At 33.7% G+C, this 23,620-nt stretch overlaps 3 protein-coding genes across 5 annotated transcripts; all 3 read left to right on the forward strand.

The window, feature by feature from the left end:
* Positions 1-3,076: 3,076 nt before the first annotated feature.
* LOC118061673 (non-specific lipid transfer protein GPI-anchored 16) lies at positions 3,077-4,275 on the forward strand. Its single transcript, XM_035075195.2, has 4 exons — positions 3,077-3,482; positions 3,572-3,598; positions 3,749-3,808; positions 3,945-4,275. The coding sequence occupies exons 1-4, from the start codon at positions 3,155-3,157 to the stop codon at positions 4,151-4,153; spliced, it is 624 nt and encodes a 207-aa protein (XP_034931086.1). The 5' UTR covers positions 3,077-3,154; the 3' UTR covers positions 4,154-4,275.
* Positions 4,276-7,551: 3,276 nt separating this feature from the next.
* Positions 7,552-9,990, forward strand: LOC118062286 (vicilin Jug r 6.0101). Its single transcript, XM_035076010.2, has 6 exons — positions 7,552-8,199; positions 8,336-8,511; positions 8,655-8,735; positions 8,838-9,119; positions 9,238-9,553; positions 9,671-9,990. Exons 1-6 carry the CDS (start codon positions 7,572-7,574, stop codon positions 9,826-9,828), a joined length of 1,641 nt encoding a protein of 546 aa, XP_034931901.1. The 5' UTR covers positions 7,552-7,571; the 3' UTR covers positions 9,829-9,990.
* Positions 9,991-10,801: 811 nt separating this feature from the next.
* LOC118061672 (pentatricopeptide repeat-containing protein At1g03100, mitochondrial) lies at positions 10,802-14,195 on the forward strand. Of its 3 annotated transcripts, none has more exons than XM_035075192.2 (3): positions 10,802-10,955; positions 11,433-11,501; positions 11,587-14,195. In XM_035075192.2, the coding sequence occupies exon 3, from the start codon at positions 11,664-11,666 to the stop codon at positions 14,025-14,027; it is 2,364 nt and encodes a 787-aa protein (XP_034931083.1). In that variant the 5' UTR covers positions 10,802-10,955; positions 11,433-11,501; positions 11,587-11,663; the 3' UTR covers positions 14,028-14,195. The 3 variants fall into 3 exon arrangements, with proteins under 3 accessions (XP_034931083.1, XP_034931084.1, XP_034931085.1); XM_035075193.2 differs by having other exon boundaries at positions 11,433-11,496; XM_035075194.2 differs by lacking the exon at positions 11,433-11,501 and having other exon boundaries at positions 10,834-10,955.
* The last annotated feature ends 9,425 nt before the right edge of the window (positions 14,196-23,620 follow it).

The raw sequence follows: 23,620 nt of genomic DNA on the forward strand, positions 1-23,620 counted from the left end.
ACATTAACAAACTAAATTAAACAAAAACATTTATGAAAATAATAATAATAAAAATTGACGGGTCAACCCGAAATTAACTGGGTTCACCCGTGAAACCAGGTTAACCCGTGAAACTCGGGATATGTGTCTTGAAAGTCTAATAACTAAATAGAAAGAAATTTAACATTAACAAACTAAACTAAACGAAAAAAATTAATTAAAAAGAATAAAAAGCAAAAAAAAAATTCTATTTTAACTTGTCAAACCAAGTTAACCTGTTAAATCCGGTAAATGTGTCATAAAAATCTGACAACTAAATAAAAAAATTAAACATTAATAAACTAAATTAAACAAAAAAATTTTGTTAAAAAAAAAGGCAAAGGAAGAAGCAAAAAAAATCCCAAAAAAACATAAAAAAAAGCTAAAAAAACTAAGAAAACTTTTATAAAAAAAAAAAAACGCCTAAGAAATCAGTGTTTTACTGTGGAAATAAAAAAATTAATTAAAAAGAAAAACCAGAAAAAAAAAATTGAGTTAACCTGTTAAACCTGGAATGCGTGTTATAAAAGTTTGAGATAGAAAAAAATTTCACATTAACAAAAAAGTTTTTTAAAAATATCCATTAAAAAAAAATGAAGAAAAAGAAAAGCAAAAAGTTAAAAAAAAAAATCTGAATTAATTGGGTTAACCCTCAAACCAAGTTAACCTGTCAAACCTGGGATTCACGTCATGAAAGTTTGATAACTGTATAGAAAAAAAAATTGACGGGTTAACCCATAATTAATTTGGTTAACCAATAATTAATTAATTAATTAAAAAGAAAAACCATAAAATCTGGGTTAACCGTTAAACCTGTAATACGTTTTATAAAAGTTTGAGATACAAAAAAATTTAACATTAACAAAATTTTTTTTAAAAAAATATCAATTAAAAAAAATAAAGAAAAAATGAAGGAAAAAAAACGAAAAAAAAAACAAAAAAAAAAGCAAAAAGTAAAAAAAATAAAAATAAAAAAAAACGTTTTATAAAAGTTTGAGATAAAAAAAATTTAACATTAACAAAAAAAAAATTTGAAAAAAATATCCATTAAGAAAAATAAAGAAAAAATGAAGAAAAAAAAGCAAAAAGTAAAAAGTAAAAAAAAAAAAAAAAAGTATGACAGGAGGGATCAGTGTTTTACTGTGGACTGCACTGTGCAGTCCACAGTAAAACACTGATTCCTTTTAGCTATTTACTAGTTACATGCCCCGGGCGATGCCGCGGGTCGATTATTTTTTGCATTAAAAAAAAAAGTTAAAATCTAAAAGTATTAGGTTTTTTTGAAAAGTTATACTCAAGAGTCTTAGGTTTGGTTGCAACGCCTGACCCAAGAGTAATATTTATAATATTAATAATAACATTAAACTTGGGTTAACCACTAGCATAAAAGTGTCTGGATTGCAATATCATACCTAATAGCATTGGAAGTGGGTCTGGCTGCAAGGTCGTGTCATAAAAGTGTGATAATTAAATAGATTAGTTAAAAAAAAAACTAATGAAAAAAAAATGAATTAATTGGGCTAACCCTTCAAACCAGGTTAACCCGTCATACCTTGAATTCGCATTGTGAACGTTTGATAATTAAAAAGAAAAAAACAAATTAATGGGTTAGCCCAGAATTAACTGGGCTGACTTCGTCAAATTAGGTTAACCTGTCAAACCCGGAATCCGTGTCATGAAAGTTTGATAACTAAATAGAAAAAAAATTTAACATTAACAATTTAAATTAAACAAAAAAAAATTAATTAAAAAACAAAATGAAAAACTAAAGGTATTAGCCGAGAACTACTTAGAAAAAAATTTAATATTAATAAACTAAATTAATTAAATAAAATTAATTAAAAAAAATAAAAGAAAAAAAAACCTCTAAGAAGTAAAAAAAACTAAATAGAAAGAAATTTAACATTAACAAAATAAACTAAACGAAAAAAATAATTAAAAAGAAAAAAAAGCAAAAAAATAAAAATTCAGGTTAACTCGTCAAACCAAGTTAACCCGTTAAACTTGGGATCCGTGTCATGAATGTTTGGTAACTAAATAAAAAAAAAAGTGAACATTAACAAACTGAACTAATCAAAAAAATTAATTAAAAACAAAAAATCAAAAAAAAATTCAGGTTAACTCGTCAAACCATGTTAACTTGTTAAACCCAGGATCTGTGTCATGAAAGTCTGATAATTAAATAAAAAAAATTTAACATTAACAAACTAAATTAAACAAAAAAAATTATGAAAAAAAAATTGACGGGTCAACCTAGAATTAGCTGGGTTCACCTGTGAAACCAGGTTAACCCGTGAAATTCGAGATATGTGTCATGAAAGTCTAATAAATAAATAGAAAGAAATCTAACATTAACAAACTAAACTAAACAAAAAAAATTAATTAAAAAGAATAAAAAGCAAAAAAAATATTATAAGTTAACTTGTCAAATCAGGTTAACCCGTTAAATTCGGAAAACATGTCATGAAAATCTGATAACTAAATAAAAAATTAACATTAATAAACTAAATTAAACAAAGAAATTTTGTTAAAAGAAAAATAAAATAAAGAAAGAAGAAAAAAAAATCCCAAAAGGCATAAAAAAAATAATACAACTTAAAAAAAAAACCCCACCTAAAAATTTTGTTAAAAGGAAAAAAAAAACAAAGAAAGAAGTTAAAAAAATAAATCCAAAAGGCATAAAAAAAATAAAACTTAAAAAAAAAAATCACCTAAAACATCAGTGTTAAAGAAGTCTGTTTTACTGTGGACTGCAAAGTGCAGTCCACAGTAAAACACTAACTCGTTTTAGTTATAGTTAATAATAATGCAATCTACCTACGAGAGACGTTGGTTTGACTCGTATGAAAATAAGAAATTTTAAACTATGACCGGCATACCTAACATACCTAACTTGAACTCCTGTTCTTTGAGGCCTAAAGACTCGAGGGAATAAATAAAAAGATTGCTTCAACCATCGGAAATTAGTTATAGTTGTTGAACTCCAGAACCCATTTCAAATCTACCTGTTCTTTCCCTCCACTTCTTTTGTCCCTGCCAATCTATAAATGGTTTTCTTCGTCTCCATCCAAGCAACCCAGTTCTTCTCTGTACTCTTTTCTAATAAAAAACATTTGAAGCTCATTCGTAACTGCTCATGGAAGGGCTCAGAGTTTTTAATTTGATTGCAATATTATCAACTCTGCTAGTAATTTCAGTGAATGGGCAAATTAGCACACCATGCACAGCCTCCATGATAACTAGCTTCACCCCGTGCATAAATTTTATAACTGGAAGCACCAACAATGGCTCGTCACCAACTGGTAGTTGTTGCAGTTCATTTAAGTCCCTCCTGAGCACTGGTATGGACTGTGCTTGTCTATTAATAACAGCCAGTGTGCCTCTTCAACTACCGATTAACCGTACTTTAGCGATCACTCTCCCCCGGGCATGTAAAATGAGTGGGGTGCCAATGCTGTGTAAAGGTAGGACTTAAATTATACCTGCTAAGAATCTTTCCAGCTCTGTCAATGTGTGTTGAATTCTCTAATGATGATTGCATTGTGTTTTGCAGCATCCGGGACCCCTCTACCAGCACCAGGTAACTGGAAATCCTTTACAGTTCTTAAATACGATGGAAAAAAGAACATGATATTTGAAAAACTAAAACATAATCTATATTTATTATTGTGAACCTAAGACAAATATTCCTATCTTGGTTAAGAAATTTGTTTCACTGGAACGTTGGCAGGTCCCGTCTTGCTAGGGCCAACTCTTCCACCCACAGCCGCTTCTCCTTTAAGCCCACGAGGTAAGCTCCGCTCTTAGATTTTGAAAAAAATTACTTATCAGCGAAGAACAAGCTTGAAAGCTCCTGTACCAGTAAGACAGTACTTATGTCGAGTGTGATATACCTGACCTAGTAATTACCAAGTTGTTTTTTGCAGCTTCCAAAGCAGTAGCACTTGCTCCGGCACCAGAATCTGAAATTACTCTGCCATTAACACCAGCATCCCCGCCAGAGCCAGTAGAAGCTCCCCCAACAACTGCAGGGATCCGACCAGTGCTATCCCCCTCAGCATCTATGCCATCCTATGTTTCGCCACCATCTTCCTTGCTAATAATTCTAGCAATCATGGTTTTCAAATTCTATTAAGCTACAACCTCTCCATCCCTGTTTGTTTCCGTTTATGTTGGTGTGCAAACTTATTGAATACAGCTCCATGTCATGTTGTCAGGAAAAATAAAGAAATACTTCACATTTTCTCATTGCTTTAATTGATGTTATGAACTAGTATTGGATAAACCTTTTCAGAAATCTATGTCGTCCAGCATTGAAAATTTGAAGTGCAGAAAAACTCTTAAACACATAAATTGACGTGGCTGCCTAGATCATGAACTCGAACTTTAGGCTATGGCATCACTGTCTGATCGATTCAGCCAGGCATATTCCCTAGCACTGTCTCTATCAACAATATTGACTACGATATTTGGTACCATTCTACCAAATCGATGGATTCTTGAACTGTGGTAGTATACGTTCATCATTAATGAGAGACAAAACAGGATCCATAACCTAATGCTTCCTTGTCAATCTCCTGAAGAGTGACAATATAGTCAAGGCAAGTGAGAGATTGTCCTGTCCTTTGGTCTTACCTGCCAGGAGGAGATAGACAGAATTATAATCAGCGACAGAAAACCAGCCATATCAAATGTCTGAAAAATGCATACAGGATCATTCCACCAACAAACAAAATTCTGAATTTCCTACTTTCTATTTTTCCAAACCTGTCCTCGGCAGTTTAACTCACCACATGCAAGTTGCAAGAACGCATTGCGCCTGACAACTTGGATAAACCTAGTAATTAACGAAGGAAATATAGAAATAATTTATTATTAAAAACACAGAAATAAAAGAGATGCAATAATAGAAGTGAAACATGATAGAGACCCGTCGTCCGCTCTCGCCACTAGCTTCACCCCGTGCAGAGGACGGCGATCTTGTCCTTGCCCTCGTTAAAATGCTGTGAACGGATGACGTGTCAGTCACTACCAGAGCGAATCCATCTCCTACCATTCCTAACACGCATTTCATTGCTTTTGCTTCATCTCTCTGTTTTTATTTTCTTTTAATTTTTCCAGGCACTGAAAGAGAAAAACTAGAGAGGGTGAAGCGGCGACTTTTCTTGTGCGTTTGACAAGAAAGAATCCATGGCGGGAGAGCAGGCAAGCAAGCAGTGCTGTCGACAGGTCCATTTCAGACTCCGGATCACAGCAGATTCAGAACCGATTTATTTAATAAACGAATCAAATTATATCTTATGAATTGGAAACTAAGATTTTGTGATTGTCGATCCTAATACGGATCTTAACATGTTCGGACCATATTAATTTGGATATCCACTAAATATATAATTCGTTTTGTTTAAATAAAACGTGTTGATTATATTAGACCATGCTTAGTTTCGACTATTGCATATATAAGAAAATATATAATATCCAGTACATCTATGGATCCGTTTGGGATTGCGTTTGAAAAGCGTTTTTTATAAAATTTGAATTTTTTTTTTCTTTTGCTCGGAATTAATATGTTTTTGATGTTTTCAAATCATTTTGATGTGCTGATCTCAAAAATAATTTTTAAAAAATAAAATAACATTATTAACATATTTTTTTTGAATGAAAAACACTTTGAAAAAGCAACTATAACCGTACTCCCAAACATGCTCATATCTCATCATTAATAAGAACAAAATCAAATAATCCATAAAAAATATTTATATTAAAAATCAAAATTAATTTAAATTAGACAAGAAGTATGACAAAGTTAAAGAAAAAAAAATACCTACTCTAGGCCGTAACTATTAATATGGGGAAAAACAATATTAATGTCTTACAAATAACATAATTCCGATTGAATCAAAACTTCATACTTAAATTAGAAACCAGTATAATACTAGCAACAACTTATTAATTTTTTTTTCTTTATATTTATAGGATTTTTTCAATAAATTAATTAATTTGAGACTTGAAAAGGGAAAAAAAAAAAAAAAAACTGCCGTGTAATTGTTTAAAAGAATAGTCATCCATATAGAGGGAAAAAGACGGAACCAAAGTATAGAATGTTATTTAGTTCATCTTTCTTTGCTGAAAAATGTTTTTCTAGAAAGTATTTTCTTGACTTTTTTATGTGTAGTTACATCATGAGAAACTCGAGTTTATTTTTTCATCAAAGAAAAACATAAATTTTAGATGGAAAAAAATAATTTTTTGGTTTAAAAGATTGAGAAAACACTTTCCATGAAAATCCCAAAAATATATTTTATTAATTTGGGTTAACCCATTAAATTCACAACTTGGGTCATGGAATTGTGACAATATTATAAAAAAATTAAAATAAATTATGAAGTTTAATTCTCAATCAATCAAATGCTACAGGATGAGATTTAAAAAATTCAATTAAAAAACAAAAAAATAAACTAAGTCAACTTGAATTAACTTGCCAAACATACAATCCGGGTCATGAGTTCAAAATAACCTTATAAAAACAAAGAGAAATAAATCATGAAACTCAATTTCCAATAAACTCAATGTTAAGGATGAAATTGAAAAAAAAAATTAATTAAAAAAAAAACTAAAAAAACCCTAGTCAATCTATTAATTCGCCAAACTCAAGACCTGAATTTTGAGACTAAAAAAATCAATACCCATAAAAAGTAAGTTCAAATAAAACATGTAGCCTAATCACTTATAAACACAATTCTGAATGATAAAATTAAAAAATATATATAACGCAAGTTAAATATATTTTACTATAAATAATCTTAATTTTGATCATATTATTATCGGACTTGAGGTAAATTTATTTCTGATGAATTCAATAAATATGTTGATATACTCGGTTCAAGACGTAATTGAGTTATGAAAATTTTATTCCAAATCTATTTAAATCAATCCAGTGGACAGTCCTACAAACAAGCAAGCAACAAGCAAAATTTCTGTATTTGTCCGATTATAGAAGCCCATTTTAGCTTTTTATTTAGATATGTATTGGCCCATGCAAAACGCCCTTTATAATTATTGGTTAAGAACCCAGTTGATATAAAGCACACCCAGCAGTTTTTCTCTTGTCCGAGGCTAGCCCAGTGGATGATCAATACTTAACATGTTTCAATGGCTGCGAGGACAAGTGCAAAAGTGAGGGTAATGGTTACTCCTTCTTCGAAATGAAGTGCGACACTGACTGTTTGGCGAAGCAGGCACTTGGTAGGTTACATGAATTTCTTAGGCAAAAAACAAAAAAAAAAGCTAAAGCGCAGACCCCACACAGCTGCCTTGCTTTCTCGCAGCAAGACTTGAAAAATTGTTCTTGTCAGCAATTGCTATACGCGGCGATTGATACTGTGCATGGTAGACACGTTACTTCGACACTCGTCTTCATGCATGCTTTTCACTTCCCGTTCTCATCACTTCCTTGCTCCTTCTATCCCCACTCCCCAGCTATATAACATGCAATCCGCGATCTCCATTCCCTGCAGCTTTGATAGCACAAGTTTCTGTCTGTGGTGACAAATATGGCTGTGAAAGTGAGGTTTTCTTTAGCAGTTTTAGTCTTCTCTCTTTTGGCTTTGTGCGTTGGAATAGCTAAAGCCAACAAAGACCCGGAACTAAAGGTTTGCGAGCACCAATGCAAAGAGCAACTGGGGTATGATGAGAGAGAGGTTGAGAAGTGCCTGGGAGACTGTACTAAGGAGCACTTCAGACGGAAGGAAGAGCGAGAGCGTGAAACAAGAGGGACAGAAGAAGAAGATGATCATGAATGGAGGAGCTTCACGGTTGATCCTGCAAAAAAGAAGCTGGGGCAGTGCCTAGAGGAATGCCAGAGGCAGGGAGGAGGAGAACAGAAATCGTTGTGTCGCCTAAGGTGCCAGGACAAGTATGAGAGAGAACCAGGAAGAGAAGAAGAGGGGAACATGAAAGAAAAGGAGGAAGAGGGGAATCCCTATGTATTTGAAGATAGGCATTTGAAATCTGAAGTTGAGACTGAACACGGAAGAGTTCGTGTCCTTGAAAAATTCACGAAGAAATCAAAGCTTCTCAGAGGACTAGAGAATATCCGGGTGGCAATAATTGAAGCTAATCCTCAAACATTTATAGCTCCAACCCACTTGGATGCTGTGTTTGTTCTGTTTGTTGCTAAGGGTATGCCTGTGGTTTCTCATATAGCTACAATCTATCTGCAATTCTCTACTTGTTAACACATTTTATCACTATTTTTTGTCACAGTGGATATTTTTACTAACCAATAGTGTTTCATTACTGCTTTTATACATTGTAGGACGAGGGGCTATAACTCTGATCCATGAAAAGGATAAACAGACCTTTAACCTTGAACGTGGAGATGTTTTCAGGGTTCCTGCAGGAACTACTTTTTATATGGTTAATAAAGATGAAAACGAGAAACTTCGTGTTGCCAAGATCCTTTGGCCGGTTAATCTTCCAGGCAATTTCAAGGTAATTAAGTGCAATATCAAATTTTATCGATTAAGATTTCCAATAACAAAAGACTCACTGATGGTTGCTAACAAGATTGAATCCAGAATCTATTGTTTTCAATGTTCCTATGGCTTATAGATTACGATGGTTTTACGATGCAGGCATTCCATGGAGCAGGTGGTGAAGATGCACAGTCCTTCTTCAGGGCATTCAGCTGGGAGTTGCTCGAGGCTGCTCTTAAGGTGAGTGCCGATTAGACCTGTAGTTGACTTTTCTCCATTATAATTATGTTTAAGTTGGCTAATCCAGTCTTTCTCTGTCATGCCTGTTTATCAATTGATCAGACTGATAGAGGAAGGTTGGAGAGAATCTTCAAACAACAGCAAGGAGGAATTGTCAAAGCTTCCAAGGAACAGATCCAGGCTTTGGGCCACGGTGAGGAAGGTGGTCATGGCGGTGGTGGCCTGTGGCCTTTCCCAACAGGTGGGTCAAGCGGCCCATTCAATATTTTCGACAAGGGTCCTGTCAAAAGAAACAACTATGGCCAGCTCTTTGAAGCCAAACCTAAAGATAGCGAGCAGCTCAGGGACCTTGACCTTATAGTCTCTTTGGCCAACATCACTCGAGTATATTTATCCCCTCTTATTCCTAATCAGATTTGCCTCTAATGTGTATTTCTTTTGATATAAAAATGTTATAAATCTATCTAATCCGAATCCTCCCTCCATTTCTTTTTGTATACAGGGATCTATGGCTGGACCCTACTACAACTCAAAGGCAACCATGATATCCATTGTTTTGGAAGGTGAGGGATACTTCGAGATGGCATGTCCTCGCGACTCATCTTCTGGTTCAAGCATGGGATACATTGAAAGCGAAGGCTCAAGGAGAGGAAAGGGAGGTCAAACTTACCAGAGGACAAGCTCGCGTTTGAGCCGCAGCAGTGTCTTCATTGTCCCTGCCGGTCATCCAGTGGCCACCGTGGCTTCCGAAAATAGCAACCTGGAGGTGCTTTGCTTTGAGGTCTATGCAAAAGGAAACGTAAGATACCCTCTTGCAGGTAACTGAATGCTACGCGCCCCCTCAATTAAAAAAAAAAAACAGAAATAAAATGTATGTACGTTGCATGTGTTCTGTCTACATGTAAGCTTATCCAAGCATGCCTCTGTGTTACAAGGGAAATGGAACGTCATCGGCGAGATGGACAGGGAAGCGAAAGAGTTGGCCTACGGTGTGCCAGCAAAAGAAGTGGACCAGATTTTCGGAAAACAACAAGAAGAGTTCTTCTTCCCGGGGCCAAGAAGGCAGCGCAGAGAAGGCCGTGCTTATGCATGAGATGGTGACCGGAGGGGGGGAGGTTTCAGGCGTTCTGGCCTTCTGTTTTTGAAAGAGTTTTGTGATGTACATGTTGACATGTAAATAAATAATGCTAGTGCTCTGCTGACAAGTGGACTCCCCGCTGTTAAATAAAGGGCTCCCCTCTGTTAAATAAAGTGCTGGTTGGTTTGACCTCTACTTTTGGTAGTGTTGCGAAGTGATTTTTATTTTATAATATATTAAAATAATATTTAAAAAAAATTGGAAAAAAAATTCAAAATTTTTAATCATATAGAAAAATTTTCTGAATGGTGCTTTATAAAAATTAAACTTCATTAATTGATTGATATATACTGTTAGAGGAAACAAAAAGGAATTCTCAATTTTCTCTGGATCATATATATATATATATATATATATATATATATATATATGGCGGCTAAACAAACACATCTTCAAGAAAATTCCTTTCCAGATTATTCTGTGTATTTAGATTTTGGGGAGGAAATTTAAAGAGAAACATTAATTTGTATAAGAATTGTATGAGAAAATTGAAATTAAAAAATAGAAAGAAATAAGTAAATAAAAGAAGTGATAAAAATAATAAAATTATTCGGACCTAACTTGGACAGCTCTTTGTTTTTTTATTTTATTTTTTTTGGTTTATTAAATTGAATTAATTTTTTCTAGGTTAATAAAATTGAGTTAACTCTCTTGATCAGGTCACCATCAACCCCCAAGTCAAAACTACGAAGTCTCATAAATTATTCTCTTAATTTCCTCTCCTATTCTTCTCCTCCTCCTTTTATCTTTAACTGTATCTCTTTGACCTTAAATTTTCCTAGTTTTTGTTTGTGAAAACTACATTCGAATACCCAGTAAAACAAAATAATATTCATTGGGTTTGGGCTTCTAATTAAAAAGGCCCAGGTATCCGTTAAGGCCTAAGACTGAAAGTGAATAAGCCCAAGTTCAGTGCTTTGAATTCTTTTTCAACCGCTGCTAAATTGTTTCTCTTCTCTTGTTTCACAAAGCAGGAAAGAGCCAGCAAAGCCAAACTAACAATGAACGATTGATCTTCACGCTTTCAGAGACGTTCTGCTCTCCCTTTGCCAACCATCAGGGACGGCAAGATGATAATTTCCGTGAGTATTATCAAACCCGCACTAAGTTCCTCCCTTTCCCGTTTCCACTGATCTGGTTAAAACGTTGCATAGCTTTGGCATCCACATATAGTTGTTGCCCCTCCCATTTGTTCGATGAAATGCCTCACTGAGCTATGAAACTGTTCTTGTAAGGTTTCTTAATAGTTTTCATGTCCCCCCCCCCCATTTTGTTTGTTTAGAAACCGAAGAAATGAAATGGAACTTGAAGCTTTTTTTCCTTTTGTTCTTGCTCGCATGAGAATGATGTCTCCTACGCCTGTCAACGAGACATACACTATAGGATTTTGTCTTCGTAGTGCTGTTGATTGCTAAATGTTAGGAAAGACGCTTGAAAATTTCAAAGAAGAATCAGTATCTTAAATTGAAAAATTATTGTGTTTTTGCTTGCTTGTTTTGAAAGACTTCATAAAGAAAAAGACCCACTTGTTTTTCTTTTTTAATGTTGATTTGTTTTAGGTATGTTGAACTCTTCTTTGCTTGGCATGTTACTGCTTGTTACCTACATGAATGGTTGACAAAGGTTAGGTATGTTCGTATATATTTGAACTCTTTTATGCAATTCATAACATTGAACCCTGTTTTGTTAATTAAAAAATAATATATATTGCAGGTTTCAGTCCATTACAACGCATGATTTCTAGTTGAGATTTTTTTTTTATTGTAAAGAAAAGCATATATAGAAAAGGAATGCTATCTACCAGGAAATTGAAGCGTCAAGTCGTTGCGTTGTCCCCTAGAGTTTTGTTTTCCTTACTTTCTGATAGTGGACATGAGACTACTCGGGTTTCCAGATGCCGAATGCTAGTTTCTTGGAGCAGCAGGCCTGTCAATGAGTTTCTGGAGTCCTCTTTGACCAACCTAAATGGTCCAACTGTTGTTGTAGGAATCCAGGGTGGGTTCAATCATCAAAGCTATTCCTTTTCGACTCTGGTTGGAACAATTTTGGTCCAGGCTCGAGACCCGGCTAAACTATGTATGGAAATAGAGAATGCAATCGATGAGCATAGATTTAATGATGCATGGAAGTTATTTGAACAGCATTTGCATATGGATGGGTTTCCTCGAAAGTCCATTGTGAATAAGCTTCTAACAAGTTATTCCGCAAGCCATGGTGTTCCATGGCTTGAGAAGGCATATGGCTTGGTAGAACAGGCTATTGAGGAAAGCAAGGAGAATCTGCTGGAGAAAGAGCCTTTGATCTATCTCTCTTTTGTTCTTGCTAAATGTGGTTTGCCAGTTCCAGCATCAACGGTCCTGAGAAAGTTGATACAAATGGAACAATATCCTCCAGTGACTGCTTGGTCTGCAATATTGGCTCATATGTCACTAACAGCTCCTGGTGCTTACCTAGCTGCTGAGCTGATCCTTGAGATAGGTTACTTGTTTCAAGATGGTAGGGTGGACCCACGTAAAAAGATTAATGCACCTTTGATTGCCATGAAGCCTAATACTATTGCTATGAACATTGCTTTGATCGGATGTCTCTTGTTTGGAACAACTAGAAAAGCAGAGCAGCTTCTTGACATGATGCCTAGAATTGGCATCAGAGCCGACACAAATTTATTGATCATAATGGCACATATATATGAGAGGAATGGGAGAAGAGAAGAACTTAGAAAACTTCAGAGACATATAGATGAATCCCAAAGTTTAACCGATACGCAGTTTCGGCAGTTCTATAATTGTTTACTAACATGCCACTTGAAATTTGGGGATCTCGATGCTGCTTCCAACATGGTTTTGATAATGCTTCGGAAAGCAAGGGAAGCACGAAATTCATTTGCTACGGCTGCACTGTTGTTCCCAATTGATAAGAAGTCCTCTCCAGGCCCAGTTTCTCAGGAAAGTTTGAGCCACAAAGAATCAGGTGGTTTAGGGAACAATAGATCAAACAAAGTTCTTAGGATTTCTTATGAAGAGTTCTATAGAGACCGGAATTTCTTGAAACTTGACACTGAGGCAAAGGAAGTACTCAATACTCTGTTAGTTGAGTTGCAGATGCAAGTTGAATTGATTACAACTGAACGTGGTATCCTCCAGCCAACTGAAAAAATTTATGTGAAGCTGGTTAAAGCTTTCCTAGAATCGGGCAAGACCAAGGAGTTGGCTGCATTTCTCATCAAGGCAGAGAAAGAAGATTCTCCAGCTTCCAATGACGATTCAGCTTTGGTTCATGTCATCAATTCATGCATTTCACTTGGGTGGCTAGATCAGGCACATGACCTGCTAGACGAGATGCGTTTGGCTGGGATCAGAACCAGTTCTTCTGTCTATGCTTCACTGTTGAAAGCATATTGTAAAGCAAACCGAACAGGAGAGGTCACTGCACTTCTACGAGATGCACGTAGAGCAGGGATCCAGCTAGACTCAAGTAGTTATAATGCATTGATTGAGTTCCGAGTGATTCAAAAAGATACTAAGGAAGCCCTCCATATTTTCAAGGAGATGAAAGAGGCTAAGATACCTAGAACTGGCCATCAGGAATTTGAGATGTTGGTTAAGGGATGTGCAGAGGGTGGTGAAGCAGGGTTGATGGCAAAGCTTTTGCGGGAAATCAAAGAAGAGCAGGCTGCAGATTCTGGAGTTCATGATTGGAATAATGTGATCCACTTTTTCTGCAAGAAGAGACTTATGCAAGATGCCGAAAAGGCTTTGAAGAAGATGAGGAGCCTGGGCCATGCCCCAAATGCTCAAACTTTTCATTCTATGGTGACCGGATACGCTGCCATTGGGGGAAAATATATAGAGGTAACAGAGCTCTGGGGCGAAATGAAATCTATTGCTTCAGCAACCTCAATGAAGTTTGACCAGGAACTACTGGATTCAGTACTTTATACATTTGTGAGAGGTGGATTTTTTTCTCGAGCAAATGAAGTCGTGGATATGATGGAGAAAGGGAAAATGTTCATTGACAAATACAAGTATCGAACCCTCTACTTGAAGTACCATAAAACACTATACAAGGGAAAAACTCCCAAAATCCAGACAGAAAGTCAAGTAAAAAAGAGGGAAGCTGCACTGACCCTTAAGAAGTGGCTGGGTCTGAACTGAGGGGATTTTTGTTGTGTTTCAACAGCTCTAAAGATGAGACGGGACTGTAAATATTCAGAAAAGGAAACTTTGGCACTGTCAGGATGAATCCTTGCGTTTTGTATCTTGAAAATGTAACGGACTTTCTTCACTTGTTTCTTCAGTCAGCGAGAAAACGAACTTCCTTCATCAATATGTCAATGGTTTTCACCAGAAGAAGGCGTCATTGACAATAAATTGTTCAAACTCTGATATGCGCTTACAGAGATCAGGCCATGTTGGAGGCTACAGCATTCGTTTGTGCAAGGTAATTTACAATTTGTTAGGAGTTCATTTAATTATAGCTCGAGCTCGAATTATGAATTGAGGAGATTTGTAAAATTGAAATAACATAACAAAGAATTAATAGTTTAAAGGACAGCTTGCCATAAGTTTCATGAAAGGCTCCTCCTCCCTTCGGTCGTTACACGTTAGATTGATGCCAGAACCAATCTGTTCTTGACCCATAAAGTTGGTAGGTAGAAGTAGAAGCATTTCTCATGTCGAGATATGCAAGATGAGAATGGAAATCAAATTCGAAGTTATTACGCTTGATTTATAATTCATTTGAAGTTTGGGTGTGAGTTAATCCGACTAAATTAAAACATTATTATTTTCAAAAAAAAAAAATAAAGTTAAAACAATGCTTTTTTAAAAAAAAAAATTCAATTTGAGATTTAATTGGATAAATTTAAATTTAAAACAATGTTTTTTATAAGTGATCAGGATTCTTCCATGTTCCAATCCCCATATCTAATCTTACAGGTAAAAAAAAAAGTCACCTCCATAAACAAAAGATTTGAATAACATCCAATCCAATATGAAATTTATAGTATAAGACACACACACGTCAACAGGTTATTTAACAAAATGTTGGTGTACCAAGCATTATTATTAACAAAACATTAAAGAGTGTGCCTTTAACGATGCCCACAAAATACTATTGATTAGAATGGAGTTTTGTGTTATTTGATTTTTTTTGCTGATTTTTTTTATTTTACTCTTCACAGCCCTGATTTTATTTTATTTTTTTAAAATTTATCTTTTAATTTTAAGTTGTTTTGGAAGTTTGTGATTTTAATTTTTTTTTCTTTTTGTTAAGTTATATATCAATCTTATATATTTAGTTTTTTTCCACAATTTCAACCTTATTACTTAGAAATGAGGTTTTATATTTTTTTTTATTTACTTTTATAAATTTATCTTAATCTCATTACCCATATCACAAATTTAATATGTTAACTCAGGTTGACTCGAGTTATTTTTTTAAGTTAGTTAGTCTAAATGATTTTTTTATTTTATTTTATCCTTGAACATTAAATTTGTTTGGAATCATGATTCATATTTTTTATATTTGCATTATATGATGTTATCCCGATCTTATAATCAAATTTGTAATTTTGATAGGTTTACTTGAGTTAACCCTTTTTTTTTTAATTGAGTTTTTTTTTTTACTTTTTATATGATTATCTTAATCTCATTACTAGAATTGTTGGTTTGACAAGTTGACCCGGTTTATTTTTTTTATTGATTTTTTTTTCAATTTCACCCTTTAATTACTCAATCTTTTTTTTTTTATTTCTTTTCAATATTAAGTTTTTTGAGAATTGAGTTTTATAATATTTTTCAATTTATTTTTTATAGAGTTATCCTAATCTCGTAATTTTTTTTTTCTTAATTTCAAACTTCAATATTGAACCTGTTAGAAATGAAGACTCAAAAATTTTTATTTAATTTTTATTAAGTTATCTCAATTTCATGACTCGGATCATACACTTAACAGGTTAGTCTGAGTTGAATTAAATTATTTTTTAATTGATTTTTTTAATTTTATTTTCAATATTAAGTTGATTTGAAATTGAGTTTTTTTTTTTTTTTTTTTTTGCTTTATATGGAATTATCTTAATCTTATAACCTGGTTGTGGGTTTGATAGGTCAAGCCGAATAATTTTGTTATCCTTTTAATTTATTTATTTTTAATTTTATTCTTTAACATTATATTGATTAAGAATTGATCTTCATAGTTTTATTTTAATTTACTTTTTATAATGTCATTATGGTTTTATTATCCATGTAGTAAATTTGATAGGTTAATTTGGATTAATCTAATATATCATCGTCTCAAGGCTTAAAATATATAACTTTTAATATGCTATCCTATTAATATTTTTTTAAAAAATATTATATTTTAAGATTACGAGTAATTTTTTTATTAATAATGTTTACATATTTTTTTATATTAAGAAATAATTGATCCTATCTGCATAGCAAACCGTACAATGATTTAGTAGTACATCACCACTCACCCTAACAAAAAATACAATAATAATAATAAATAACTCGCCAACACCCAATGGACCCCACAGTAGCATATATAAACGTCACCATAAATGCCACACCAAACACAGTCCTCACGCCGGTATTTCAGTTTCACTATCTTTCACTCCCGAAACCCTAATTTCCCAATTCACCCAATCAATCAATGCCAGGCAAGCGTTCTCGCTTAACTCGGTCTCAGAGCTTCGGAGACATTGGTTTAGGGAATGACCGGCTGCCTCCAAGGGACGGTGGTTTCATTGCTGATAACATGGCCGGTCAGTTTATCCAAAGGATTATCGCGGTCTCGCCTCCTCCTCCGCTGCTGCTAGAGAAAGAGAAGGATATTGGAGGTGTTTTAATGGAGACTGAGCATTTTCTCGAGAGGTGTGAGCACTGCTGGAAGAGATTGAGTAAAAAACAGGATGTCTATATGTACGGGTATGGTTTTGTTTCTTCTTATAACTTTCCTTTTATTTTTCATTTATTATATTTTTTATGGTTTATTTGTTGTTGATGTGAAATAAAATTAAAATACATAATTGATTTTGCATGTTGTTGTGTGATAGAATTTCTAACCATAATTTTTTTTAATCAATATCTGATAATTTTTCTGTCCTGTTTTGAGGAATTGGAGGCACGTTGCTTAAGAAAACTAGAATTATTAGGGTTAGTGGAGTGATCATATAGTTGTAAACACATAATGGAAAAAAAAGAGAGAAAGAGTGCTTAATAAGACCAAGGAAATTTGATGTATTTAAGAATGTATCACGTGGATTACACTTGTTCCGTTCAAGGGTTGATGAATCATTCATGTGGCTTTCTCTTCTTTTGAGTTAAAGAAAGAGATATATGCGAGGGTGAAAAATAACATGGTTTATTCCTGATTCAAATTTTTAAAAACTAGAAAAACAATTCTTTTCAAATAAAAAAACATAATAATACTGAATAGAAAAATAAAAATAAAAAAATATAAAATTAACTAAAAAAATGTTTATTTTTTACCTCATGCAGTAATGTGGTTATGAGCAAAGAATAACGAGATTTTCTTATAATTCAATATCCTCTAAGACCAAGAACACCATATCCATGAGGAGAAATTTAAAATATTCAATTTTTATTAATCTATCTCACCACCTGTCAAAAAGCTATTACAACTTTTTATATAAAAACAACTAGAAAATCTTAGTTATACTAAGTATGAAAACTAAACTAAATAGGAAAAAATATAAAAGTATAATAATAAAAAATAGGAAAATAAAATAGAAAAAAATAAAATTAACTAAGAAAATATATATTTTTCTAAAAAAACTATTGCATCAGTCTCCATACGCGGGAAGAAACCTATCCTCAAGTTTAGTTTTCAGTTAAAATTTATCCTTTATCTAGAGTACATTTAGTTTTCGATTAGAAATTCTCCTATGTAAAGAATATTTTTGTGTTTGTAGGCTAACCCATTGTGGATTCCTAACATTATGTGAGTCATCCTATTGGAAGTCTCTAACATAACATTTTTGTACATGCCACTTATCATGAACCCTTAACACAATACTTTTGTGCGGGTCACCCAATCACGGGTCTTACCATCAAGATTTCCCAAGGTAACAATTAACACAGAAGAAAACAACACACTAGTTCTTGGATACCTTTTCCTCGAAGGGGAAGCTTCTCATTTCCTCTTACACAAGAACGCTATGTTCTGCAACTTATTCCAACTATGGCTGTCTTGTGCATATTACTCATCATGAACCCCCAACACAATACTTTTGTGCATGTCATCCCATTGTAGGTCTTACTATCAAGATTTCCCCAAGCAAGAATTAACACTAAAAAAAACAACACACTAGTTCTTAAATGTCTTTACTCAAAGGGTTGTCTAGTAGCACATAGTAAGCAAGTAATCATTTGGAATTGTTAGGCTCTAATACCAACTTAAACAGCATAGAATAAAAGTAACGATGTTTATTATAAATCAAAACCACTCTGAAAAATTAAGAACATCATAACTATAGAAACATACTCAAAATATTTATTTTATATTCATTAATGTTTTTTATTGTCAAAAAACTATTATAATTTGTTATATAAAAAAAATTAGAAAACCTAGCGATAATAAATAAAAAAAAGTAAACTAGCAAAATTATTCTCTTTAAATGAAAAAATAGAAAAGAATACTAGTACATAAAAATAAAATAAAAAATTAACTAAAAAAAATATATATTTTCTTAAATCTTCTGCATCGTAAAGTCTTCTCTGAATGCAATTGCCAACAAACTACGCATTTGAACTTAAAATTACAAGTTAATGAAAAGAAGAAGAAGAGGTTTTCGGCTCCGTTGGACCGAAGCCTAAATGATCCACATGTAGTTTGGTTGGGCCTTGGCCCAACAGAGTACCATGAACAAGCCATGTCTTTTAATTTTGAAGTTTTAGCGCCAAACCGCAGAAATGGGTCCAGTTTAGACATGATGCCTTTTCATCTTGCTAGTTGTTTCCCGTTTGGCTTTGCTTCTCTAATCTCTACCGCATGCTCTTTTGCTTAAGCATAGGAGTCATGCCTTTTTATCTGATCCGAAGCTTTGAATCAATCTTTGAATCGTGCTATTCTGCTTAAGATAAAATCGGTTGACTTTCCTTTCTCTCTTTTTTTCCCTACAGTTGTCAAATAGGATAGTGTTTGCTGGAAAACGTTTTACATGGACCTGCAGATTATTTCATTTTAGTGTAGTTTGAGTAACACTTCATTTTTGCAATGCAGTGACTTGGGTGCTTTTTGTAGTCCAATTGAGTGGCGATGCACAGATTGCAATTGACAAGGCTTCAGGGCAGGAAGGATAACCACAGCTTGTATATAACTAGATAATGACGTAGCAAACTAGTTTTAGTGGTGCACAGCCGTCAGGTTTTTGTGAATGGCTTGCACCTGTGAATAGAGTGGCCATTCTTCGCATTTACACTGCCATGACTGACATAGCATTAGGTGAGATTTCAAGTGTTTGTTTTAGGATCGAAAGCATTTCTCTTTTATAGGTTGAAATTCATAAACAACATTTTCTAATTTTGATTGGAAAATGTTGTTTATGAATTTCAACTAGTCATGATTGTATGCTGAAGTGATTCTGTTACTGAGCTGGACAGTTTGTATTTGCTTTCACTGATTTCTAATTTTCAATATGAGATGGCAATTAATTATAGCACTTCTTTTACTGCTCATTCCTCAACTTATTTGATTTCAAGCATCCTATGAAGTTTAGCTGCTGGACATGCTAGCATTTGATTGGTTAGTTTTTTTCACTCTGACGGACAAAGGGGTAATCGATCTCTCTTCTTCCATTTACCTGAAACAATCACAAGTTTGGGAAGTATTGTATCTTATGTTATATCAGTTCTTATTTATGCTTCCCCCCATTTTTCCCACATGAAACTTTTTAGTCATGGATCGGGTTCACAGGGTCAACAAGAATTTGGATTAGCAGACCTTCACGCACTGTAACTTGATTTGAATCCAGGCTACTTTAAGTTTTAATTGTTTTGTTTCCCGTGTTTTTTCCCTTCAATTTCACAGGTTTGCACCCTTTATTCCTCGATTTTTTTTTAATCAGCTGAAAAATAAAATATACGGGCTGTGTAGAAAGGGCCTTTTGGAGCATGAATACTCAAATATTCTTACCTTTCCTGTGGGCTAGTGGACTATCGAGGAAAATTATCGATGTTGTGTAGGCCCATTGGGTGGAAATTTCTCTTTTCCCACTCTCTTACCTGACAACCCATTAGTTTTTTCACGTATTTTATTTTTGTTTCTGTCTCCGCATTGCAGTATTGATGTTTCTTGTTTTCTCCAAATGCGTGGGTCAGGAATGGCAGTTCCGTAAATATTGTAGGGGCTAATTAAGTCCAATGAATATAATCTGTTAAAATCCATTCTTCGTCGATCCTTTTTTCTGCAACGAGAACTGTGATTACCACAAAGGTCCTATAGAATATGCATGCTGATCTCATTGCTAAATCCGTTAACTAACTCTTAATCTTGTTCAACATTTCTTAATTTGGTCTTCAATGGGGTCTATTTTTAGAGGATATATACATCTTCCACTACTATCCTTATCAGTCATCACGAAATCTTGGGTACATATCACGGATAAGCTCGAGACGACTACTGTTTCGCATGTAGTGCTGCTGAGGTAGACTTCGCTGCAAATGACGAGCCACCACGAATGGTTCCCCCAAAAAGTTGCCCTATAAACTAAAAAAACTCCGCCAAATTAACCGCCCGCTGAGAAAATTAATCAAAATGGATGACATATTTCGAATCTAGGGCACCTTTACTCCCACGATTTTTAAATGTCGGGGTAATCTAGGCACACTGTCTAAAACCCGTCGTAGAAAACGAGGGCTGACCTGAAAAGAAACAGATGCTTAACTTCAATGTCTGATGAAGAGAAAGAGAAGAGATTGCATGCAGCAGGTGGAGGAGCAGATACCTATGAATCAGTTAGTTCACGTCTACATGCATATGTAACACTCTCCATGCTAAGGCCATGATATCACCAATAGGCAGTCTGTAAGTGAAAGAAATCAGAGTGTTACACCTAGTTGACCAATCCAACACAGATATAAATGAAGGTCCACAGCCCTCTCGTGTGTTTGCCTCCGTTCTGCGTGGCTGAGGGCATCTGATCACTGCTACTGACATAACGTGTTTAACAAGAGACCGTAGCAAAGCAACGGTAGAAAGAGCTTAATGCGTGACATCACCCTGTCCTAAATGAATGCTTAATTTGGAAGTAGGCTCACGTAGTTATTGCAAAAGCAAATCCTTGCCTGCCTAATCATTATCCAATATCTCTCGTCTTTCTTAAGTCATCTCCTACACTAGCTAGCTTCCCTGTCTTTCTAGGCAAGTACAATTTCACAAGAATATGCCTCCCCCGAAAGCTTCTTCTTCTTCTTCTTCTTCTTCTTCTTTCTTATGCATGCAGAGGCCTTAATTAGTACCCTCTCTCTCGCTCTAACCCTTGTTTTTCCCTGATGGGGTTATTCTAAGACTAGATCTCAGGTCTCCTCGCGCTTGAAATTATTCACATCCATGTCCTGCCCTAAGGTAATGTTGGTGTGCTTCAAGTAAGGAGAAAACAGCTGAATTAGAAGGCTTATAATTGCTACTAATTTTGCTAGGTTCTTCCATATCTCAAACTTATCCAAAACTATAATATTTATTACAAGTTTATTATTTTCCATTAAAAAAAATGCATAATACAAGAGAAATTGAGACAGTGAAATTAAGGCCTAGATGGTGAAGGAAGGAAGGACATCCCAAAAAAAAAAAATCTTCTTCGTGGACCGAGTTATTCATTTATTGCCTCTACCGTATACCAATTCATATTCATGGAAGGTCTTCCCCTGATGTCACGTGACAGGAAACCTCCACTGCCACGTCAGAAATGACAGCATCATGACCAGAAGGTCGTGCTTTGGCTTTTCCAAGGCTTGTACCAGATAGTATTTTCCCTAACAAATAGCGCTATGACACGTGGATGGCCACGAGCTGTCAGTCTTTTGGGAGCTTGCCGGTTCTCAGGCCCATAATCTATCAGAAAGCCAGTATAAAGTGCTAGAAAATTTAATGTAATGAGCATATAAGCTTCCAAATTTGTGAAATGGGGTTTTATCTCAATCTTATACAACATTTTTCCTTCCTTTAAAAGAAGGATGAATATCAAGACATAAACAAGTTATTTTTTTAATAAAAAAATTAATAATTTCAATTTTTTAAATATAATAATTTTTAATTATATTTTATCTCACACACACACACACATATATCAATATTTTAACTCTTAAAAATACTTTTAAAAATGTAATTGCATTAGAATTTTGATTTTTTTACTTCATCAAATTAATATCTAAAAAATAAATTTCTGAAAATAAAAAATAAATTATTTTATATGATTTAATAATTGATAACAATAAAAAAAATCAAGAGTAAAATAATTTTTTTTATGAATTGAATAAAAATTAATTAGCCAAAGAGTTATTTTCTTTAAAAAGTATGAGAAAATCTTTTACCGAATAAGTGAGTTTTTTAATTATCAAAAAATCAAATATCATTATTTAAAAACTAATATAATGATTAAAACATAAAGAATATAGAGAAATACGAATTGGTTTATTTATTTTATTATTAAATATATTTGAAGAAATTATTTAATTATGAGTTAAAAATAATTTAGTTATTTTATTTTATAAGAAAATAATTATCTTTTTTTACTATGATTACAAATCCATTTTTAATGTAATTTTGATTAGTGGATAAATTACCATGGAAGTTCAAAAATATCAATGCTCATTATAAAGTAAAGTGAAAATAATGATCTCTAATTATTTGTTTCAAACATCGCAAGTTTGATAATAGGTATGTCAATGATAGAACAAACTTTTTTATAACTTAATTTGTCTTGTTTCCCATTAATCAAAATTTATTATGTCTTGTATATTACTATTAAATATAATTTTATCTTTGTATCTTATTCCATCTCTTTCTTTTATTCTTTTATCTAAGGTCTTTCCATCTCAAAACAATAATATATTTAGATGGTGATGGAGGTGTTTTGTCTTATAAAAATAATTGATGAGTTTTGATGATGCTTCTTTTATCTTACCATTATATTTGATGGACCATAAATTTATTGATATTTCAAATACTTTTTAATATTATTTAGAAAAAAGTTTATTTTTGCACAAACCCATAATAGGCTTCAAAAACGTGTTTTTGGCCTTGATCATAGTCATAAGCCTAATTACTTGGCCCATATTAAGCACTGCCCAAACCCAACACCTTGGATCAGGCAATACACCTGAGTCTTGGAGGTAGGCCATGCTCAACACCTTTTTAGGCTTGGGTGCCCAAGCTTAGGTGTTGAGTGAGTGCCCACATTTCATAGGTTCGGGTATGATGCCTAAATCTAGATGTCAGGCATACCCAATGCATTATGGGCCCTAACCTCAAGTTTGAGTCTAATAACGTGGTCTATATTCTGGGGCCCAAAGAGTACCTTGAGCCCAATCTTTTTTGTTCCTTATTACTAGTTATGCTAAGGAACTTATTAATGCATGTGTAAAGGATATATATTCCTTGTTAATGTATGTGTAAGTAATATTTGTTTCGCATTAATGCTATTATGATAAAATAACTTTTCAGCCACATCACTAAAGCAAAAAACAAGGTTCCTGAGTTATAAATACTCATTGAACTATCCAAG

Source organism: Populus alba, chromosome 5, assembly GCF_005239225.2.
Source record: "Populus alba chromosome 5, ASM523922v2, whole genome shotgun sequence".
Taxonomy (NCBI): domain Eukaryota; kingdom Viridiplantae; phylum Streptophyta; class Magnoliopsida; order Malpighiales; family Salicaceae; genus Populus; species Populus alba.

What these genes read in the sequence shown, in the direction of transcription:
- LOC118062286 (XM_035076010.2), top strand. Translation starts at nt 7,572, where the DNA reads ATGGCTGTGAAAGTGAGGTTTTCTTTAGCAGTTTTAGTCTTCTCTCTT. An exon ending in ATCTTCCAGGCAATTTCAAG is followed by an intron (nt 8,512 to 8,654) that starts GTAATTAAGTGC and finishes TTTACGATGCAG; the next exon opens with GCATTCCATGGAGCAGGTGG. An exon ending in TGCTCGAGGCTGCTCTTAAG is followed by an intron (nt 8,736 to 8,837) that starts GTGAGTGCCGAT and finishes TCAATTGATCAG; the next exon opens with ACTGATAGAGGAAGGTTGGA.
- LOC118061673 (XM_035075195.2), top strand. Translation starts at nt 3,155, where the DNA reads ATGGAAGGGCTCAGAGTTTTTAATTTGATTGCAATATTATCAACTCTG. An exon ending in GACCCCTCTACCAGCACCAG is followed by an intron (nt 3,599 to 3,748) that starts GTAACTGGAAAT and finishes GAACGTTGGCAG; the next exon opens with GTCCCGTCTTGCTAGGGCCA. An exon ending in TTCTCCTTTAAGCCCACGAG is followed by an intron (nt 3,809 to 3,944) that starts GTAAGCTCCGCT and finishes TGTTTTTTGCAG; the next exon opens with CTTCCAAAGCAGTAGCACTT.
- LOC118061672 (XM_035075192.2), top strand. Translation starts at nt 11,664, where the DNA reads ATGCTATCTACCAGGAAATTGAAGCGTCAAGTCGTTGCGTTGTCCCCT.